The 7,441-nt window shown below is 39.1% G+C and overlaps 1 protein-coding gene across 10 annotated transcripts in view; it reads right to left on the bottom strand.

Moving 5' to 3' along the window:
- Positions 1-7,441, bottom strand: part of LOC106884253 (protein kinase C-binding protein 1) — a 91,233-nt gene that overhangs the window by 30,329 nt on the left and 53,463 nt on the right. For 9 of the 10 annotated variants that reach the window (XM_052967586.1, XM_052967587.1, XM_052967593.1 and 6 more), the window contains 4 exons: positions 5,356-5,468; positions 2,544-2,687; positions 1,021-1,134; positions 71-163 (listed from right to left, as the gene is read on the bottom strand). In XM_052967586.1, coding sequence (XP_052823546.1) covers positions 71-163; positions 1,021-1,134; positions 2,544-2,687; positions 5,356-5,468 — 464 coding nt within the window. The remainder of the gene's footprint in view (positions 1-70; positions 164-1,020; positions 1,135-2,543; positions 2,688-5,355; positions 5,469-7,441) is intronic. The other variant, XM_052967588.1, reaches the window with a different exon arrangement.

Below are 7,441 nucleotides of genomic sequence, written 5' to 3'. Positions count from 1 at the left end.
AAAAAAAAAAAAAAAAAATAGCCCCCAAAAACTGTTGCCATAAACCTGAAAGAAGAACCCTGGAACTAACCTTTTCAACTGTGTTAAGATCCATTGGATGGTAAATAAAATCATGGTAATTGGGTACTGCACATAAGTCTACTGGTTGACGGAATGGAGAACTCTTGAAAAGGGAACAGAAAAGAAAACAACATCAATAATAATAATAATAACAATAATCCTTTCTACAAAAGGCACAAGGCCTGAAACTTGGGAGGAGGGGCCTAGTCGATTAGGCCAACCCCAGTGTTTCACTGGTATTTAATTTATCGACTCTGAAAGGGCGAAAGGCAAAGAGGACCTTTGTTAGAATTTGAACTCAAAACAAAAGGAAGAATGAAATGTCACAAGGCATTTTGCCTGGCAGGCTAACAATTCTGCCAGCTATTATTATTATGATGATGATGAGGAGGTTAATGAAGAAAATAGCAATAATTCTTCTGTGATGAAAATCATGATTTTTAATATTCTTACAGTCGAATATTTTTAGAAGGATGTCTAAACTTGACCCCAGCATTTAACTGGTATTGCTATTTATTTTATTAACTCTGGAAGAGTTAATAAATTAACAATTAAACTCATCAAAATTCGGATACACAAGAAAGAAATGTAAACAAAAATGGTAAAGCATTTTATGCAGAACTCTACTTGAACTCCAAACTGGCACAATGCTAGTCTGAGCAGGTGGGGAAATGGACCTCAGCACATTACTGGTACTTACCACATTGACCCCAAATCTAAGAGAGAGATTGGAGACTCTATGGTAGTTCCTTGATAGATGTATCTGCTGCCAGAACAACCATCTTATATCACACAGTCAGTAGTATTTATCAATGGTTTGTAATAGTCATGGGGTCTAAACCCACCCCTGGTTACAACTGACTAATTTGAATGAAGGAAATGTTTATTAATTAGGTGGTACCACTTCTGATAGCAGCAGCAGAGAAAGAGAGGGGGGGGGGGAGAAAAGCAGAAACTTACTGATTGGTGTTTCATTCTGTTCAGAGCATACTTCAGAAGAACACAAAACTGTTCATGAGATATCATAGACATTGCCTTGGATCTTGTATTAATGCATTCAGCTCTCATAATTTTCTGTAAAGATATGGGAAAGTTTGGACATAAATTTGATAAAAATACTGTGAGAAAGAGAGAGAGACACACATACACACACAACAGAGGGATAACTAAGTTGGCCATAACAAACTTAATGCCCCAACTGTGTATTTCTTTGGCATATTTTTAATGCAACTTAGGCATCATCATTTTTTACATCTGCTTTTCCTTGCTTGCATGAGTCTGAGGATTCCTTCTTTTCAAATCAGCATTTCACTATTTGCTGTGTTCCTTTACCATCTCATTTATGAAGTTCACCATCCTGAGATCAGCTTCATCCCACTTTTCCCCCCTTTGTCTTCTTCAGACTTTCCTCTTTCACTGTTTCATTCAACATGGAACTCTTGGCATTTCTTTACCCAAATACATGACAAGTCCATACCATCTTTTTCACATTCTACACCTAATTCCTCTTATAAACCCCGTTTTTCTCTCGTCTCCTCCGTGCCATGTCATTCATCCACATTAACGTTTACACAACCAGACGAGCTCGCTTGTTTCATATCATTCCAGTCTTCACACATTCTCTGCATTCAGAGCTGCCATTATCATGCATCATTGCACTTCATATGCAAGCATTGTACAATCCCCTTGTCGTCAGCTGACGTAATACCTCCCTAAACTTGATCCACCCTATTCTTGCCTATTATGCTTTCAGAACCCCTTTCTCTAATACAGACAACCCTGCCCACACATAAACATATACATATATTTCTCATATAAGATAGCGTACGTATTTATATACAAAAAAGGTGACCTTTAACAGGACACCTTACATGCTAGAAAGGGCAGTTAAAGCCCAAACCACAAATAAGAGTAATTTCAAAGGGAAATATTTTTATAGTTACCCTTAGACCCTTTTACACACACACACACACATATGTGTGTGTGTGTGTGTGTGTGTGTGTGTGTGTGTGTGTGTGTGTGTGTTAGGAAGGGCATCCATCCATAGAAACTATGCCAAAACAGAGAGTCAGAGACTGGACAGCTCCTGTCAAGTCGTCCAACCCATGCCAGCATGGAAAGTGGACGTTAAACGATGATGATGATGATGATGATGATATACATTTACATCTTCAAAAAACATTGTGTAACCAACAATGACCATTTGAGTTAATTAACCCTATAATAGAAACAAGTTGGCAGAACAACTGAAAGGTTGTTTCAAGTGGACGCTAAAACAACGGTGACGACTCAGGGCTTCATGCAAAGCAATCAGCAGACAATGCTGGAGTGACTCACTGTGAGGTTTGCCAGACACACCAAGTTCCAAGCAGACTGAATCACTGGCTTTATACAAACACTATATACAGAGAGAGAGAGAGAGAGAGAGAGAGAAAGAGAGAGAGAGAGAGAGAGAGGTGTATGTGTGAAATATTGACTTTTACCTCACATTCAGGACAGACCCACACTTCAGGGAATGGCTCATCAAGTCCAAGACATTTGATATGGTATACTCGAGGACATAATTCACAACAAACAACTTCCCCATCTCGATGACACAGCCAGCAAAAATAGTCATTCTTGTTATTCTGCAAAAAAACAAAACAAATACATATCAATAAAAAATGTTCAAATAAAAACAAAAAACAGCAGAGAACAAAAATGACTAAGGCATGCTTTTAGCATTTATTCACAAGTTTTTCTATGTTCTTTAGATTTCCAAGAATATAATGTCACATCGTTCATGTTAATGAAGCTATCTTAATTAAATATCACTCGGTGTTGTCCAAATTCTGTAATATGGTAGACAAACAATTTCTTCTGGGATTGCCACTGTGCCATATTCACAATCATATCTGAGCCACAATGATTTTATTCTTGTACAGATGCATGGCACAATGAACCAATATTCTTCAATGTTTTGATATTATTCCACCATTGAAGGCAGTAAAAAAGGAATAAACAGCAGACGATTGGACTAATTTAACACATTGGCTGTGTGGTAAGAAGTTTGCTTTCCTATCACATGGTTTTGGTTTCAGTTTTCTAGAATAGATCCAGGATGATCAAATCCTTGTGACTGGATTTGGTACACAGACACTGTGAAAGACCTCTTTCAGTGATGACCATGGGACTGCACCTAGAAAGTTCCCCTCTCAGGCACAAGTCCGGGCAAGGCTGTTTTATGGAAGACCAACAGTCACCCATGCATACCAGCCTCCCCTCTCCACACCACCGATGTTATCCAAGGGAAAGGCAAAGAGGCCAATACAGTTTGGCACCAGTTACGTCGCAACTCATTTCTACAGCTGAGAGAACTGGAGCAACGTGAAATAAAGTGTCTTGCCCAAGAACACAACACAGCCTGGCCCAGGAATCGAACTTACAACCTCACAATTGTAAAACCATTGAGCTGTGTGTGTATGTGTGAACATGTGAATGTATGTTTGTGTTTCCTTGTCGTGACATTGTGTGATAGTTGCAAACAAGTGTTATTGTCATGCAAGCCATGTCATTAATTTCCAATCTTCTGTGAAAACATGTCTGGTCATGGGGGAAATATTACTTAGCTAGGAAACAGCTGAAGTTTGGCAACAGGAAGAGTATCCAGCCACAGAAAATTTGCAGCAACAAATTCTGTCTGGCCCATGCAAGCATGGAAAACCATCGCCATCATCATTTAAAATATGCTTTCCATGCTGGGATGGGCTGGATGGTTTGACAGGACCTGGCTGAGTAGAAGACTGCCATGGATGTTAAACCAAAACTAATAATTCAGAGTTCAAACTCAATGATTTTCTATTGTCCTGTTAAGAGCAGCTCTGTCACATAGCCTCTGGTAAGCAAGTATTTCAAAGTCAATAAAGCTGGCCTTCTTCAGGGTGTGTGTAGAGAGCAGTCTTCTCCATGAATCAGAAATCTGGTCTATGAAGGAGGAGAAGAAGCTGTAAGGTCACTTTGATGGTGAGTGCCCCAGGCTTCTCACAAGGGTTCAAAATATCTCATAGTGTGAGCATAAGACCGAAGAAAAGATTTATGGACATATCCCACCCATCGTTTAAAGTCTGTTTTCCATGCTGGTATGGGTTGGATGGTTTGACTGAGGTCTGGAGAGCCAGCGGCCGCACCAGGCTCCAATCTGATCTGGCAATGTTTCTATAACTGGGATGTCCTTCCTAACACCAACCACTCTGAGAGTGTAGTGAGTGCTTTTTACGTGCCACCAGCACAGGAGCCAGCCTGGTGGGCCTGATATCAATCACGTTTGGATAGTGCTTTTCATGTGCCACTTGTATGGAAGCCAGTCAGGCGGTCTTGGCATCAGCCATGTTCAGCTGGTGCTTTTTATGTGGCACTGGCACAGGGGCCAGTCAGGCGATCCTGGCATCGATCACAGTGCAGGGTAAGGACTTTGCTGACCACTGCTATCATGCTGGACATCAGGTCACATCAGGTCACATCAGGTCACATCAGGTCACATCAGGTCACATCAGGTCACATCAGGTCACATCAGGTCACATCAGGTCACATCAGGTCACATCAGGTCACATCAGGTCACATCAGGTCACATCAGGTCACATCAGGTCACATCAGGTCACATCAGGTCACATCAGGTCACATCAGGTCACATCAGGTCACATCAGGTCACATCAGGTGTTATATTTTAGAGAGTCCCACACATTATTAAAGGATGAACATCACTACATAATGTTGATATTATACAACATAAAATGGAGGACCTTCCAAAGTTAACTGCAGACACTTGAAAAAATAGGGCAGGAATTAATAAATTAAGTATTAATTATAAATAGGGATTGAATGGAATGGTTAACGAGTGTGTCTTTGTGTGTCAATCCTCCTCCTCATCCTCATGGGTTGGATGGGTTTCTACAGCTGGATGCCCTTCCTGATGCCAATCCCTTTACAGAGCGTAATGGGTGCCTTTTTCATAGGGCACCAGTGGGATCACAAGCTAAAAGAAAACAACCAATAATGTTTGAACATTTAGAGTAATTGCTGAATTTAATGAAAATGTTTCACACCATTTATTAGGTTGTTGGCGGCATTACCAAAGATTTAGTCTTTATGAGGTATCAAGAAGACCGAATGGTTTAACATGCACACAACAAAGAGAATATTCACAGCTCAAAGCACAGATCAACTTCTTCGATTCATCTGCAGAGATGGACAAGAAGGCTACCACAACAACAACAACGACAACAACAAGGATAGCAGCTACAACAAAATTTAACAGACATTTACCAATCCAGTTCCATCATTTCTACCAATTTTCTGTTTCTTTGGTGGCACTTGTACAATATAGAGATCATCAATCTTGTGCCGAGTTCTTTTAAAAGACTGTGGAGTTCCTGGAAAAATAATTGAGACATTCATTTTAAAAGGAACTATTTTTTTACTGAGAAATAGGTTAACAGTCCAGTTAGTATTTGGCTGGCGGCCAAAAGGATTATTAATCTAAAAGATTACCACATCTGATGACATAAAACATACTTGAGCATATTAGACACACCCCAATTTCAGTAGCACATATTCAGGGAAAACAGAGTGAGGGAGAAAATTAGCTTGGAAACAGCTGAAATTTGGCAACAGGAAGGGTATCCAGCCATGGAAAATTTGTAGCAACATGGATATATATGTTTGATGTACTTGTTAACTGTGAATCTTCTGTATCTTGTGTTCTCATAGAGTTGAACTTATTAAATGGTTCTTGGTTTATGGTTGTTCTGTTGTGTATATTATACCAGACATTGATATTGTGTGATTGTTCTTCAAAGGGATTCTAATTCTAGTAAAGGTGATATATCTTTAAGGGTTTCTAGTTTAGGGAGATTTTGTTGCATATTCTTTTATATGTTTCAGCCTTGAGGCTGTAGCCATGCTGGGGCTGTAATATATATATATATATATATATATATATATTGCTTTATTTGCAGGTTAACTAAGCTACAAATGGTTCACATGAAACGATTGGTAGACTTCTTAAAACCCACAAATAAAGAATATTTATTCACCAATGTGGTGTTGCAAAATCATTCTCACTGTTCAATATTACTGTATATATAACACACACACACACACACGCACAGAGTCACCCTTTTGTACCCTTTGTGCTCGTTTCCCTCCAATGCATTTTGTACATTAAATAAAGAGAGTTAAAATGGCTGTTACTAATCCATTATTTCTTTGTATCTCTCTAACACTATATATCTTCATATCACTTCCTAGCTAGCAACCCTACTTCTACCAGTCTAAATATGACTGCCTTTTTTATGGCTCCCCCCCCCCCAATCTCTCCATTGTCCTCTCTTTCATTATACTTCTCTATCTTTTTTGCTTTTATATCTCTTTCTAGCTAGCAACCCCTACTTCCTGTAGGTACCTGTTAGTGTCTGTTTCTCTCAGTCTTTGTCTGTCTGTCTCTATTTCCAACACAACCTTCCCTTCTGGTCAACCACCTTCAAAAAACAAACAATACATGCACCCCACCCCCACCATACACACACAGTGAAAGGGACAGAGAGATAAGGGGAGATAAACACAAAGGAGGCTCTACACAATTCTTAGAATGAGATAAAAAGTTTTTAAGAAACAAAACAGAGAAAGGAAAAAGCAGAAGGATAAAGAGAATAGAGAACCTGGTGACACATACCTGTAACGAAATGTGGCTGAAGGCACACACATGCACGGGAAACGAAGAGAAATGAAGCTATACCGAAAGAAGGATAAAAAATACACACACACAAACATCGATATGCATATGCAAACAAGGAGATCGATATGCATATGCAAATACACACACACACACATACTAACTAGCACACAGAAACGCAGAGAGAGGAGGGAGGGAGGGAAGGAGTCAAGAAAGAGGACAAGATAAAGACAGAAACAAAAGTCTGTTGTTTCTTTGATGTTGAGGTGAACAACTTTTTGTTGTTGTTGTTAAGCCTAATGTCAAATCTGTGCAAATAGAGCTTTGATCTGATGTACTTGACCTGCTAGAAATTGCAGTGGAATCTTCTTCAATCCACTGTATGTATGTATATATATATATATATGGTGCAGGTGGTATGTTGTGTGTTAAAAAGCTTACTTCCCAATCAAGTGGTCTCAAGTTCAGTCCCACTATGAGGTACCTTAGGCAAGTGTTTTCTGAAGCTTTGTGAGTGGATTTGGTAAATGGAAACTAGAAAAAAACACATTGTATGTATGCATATATATATATATATATATATATATTAGTTGAAATTTACAGAAAAACAAAAGATGAAGACAAGTGTATTAATTTGATGCTCTCTCTCTCTCTCTCTCTCTCTCTCTCTCT

The sequence above is a fragment of the Octopus bimaculoides genome, chromosome 4 (genome assembly GCF_001194135.2).
Source record: "Octopus bimaculoides isolate UCB-OBI-ISO-001 chromosome 4, ASM119413v2, whole genome shotgun sequence".
Classification (NCBI taxonomy): Eukaryota; Metazoa; Mollusca; class Cephalopoda; order Octopoda; family Octopodidae; genus Octopus; species Octopus bimaculoides.
This window is presented reverse-complemented; position numbering and strand designations above follow the sequence as displayed.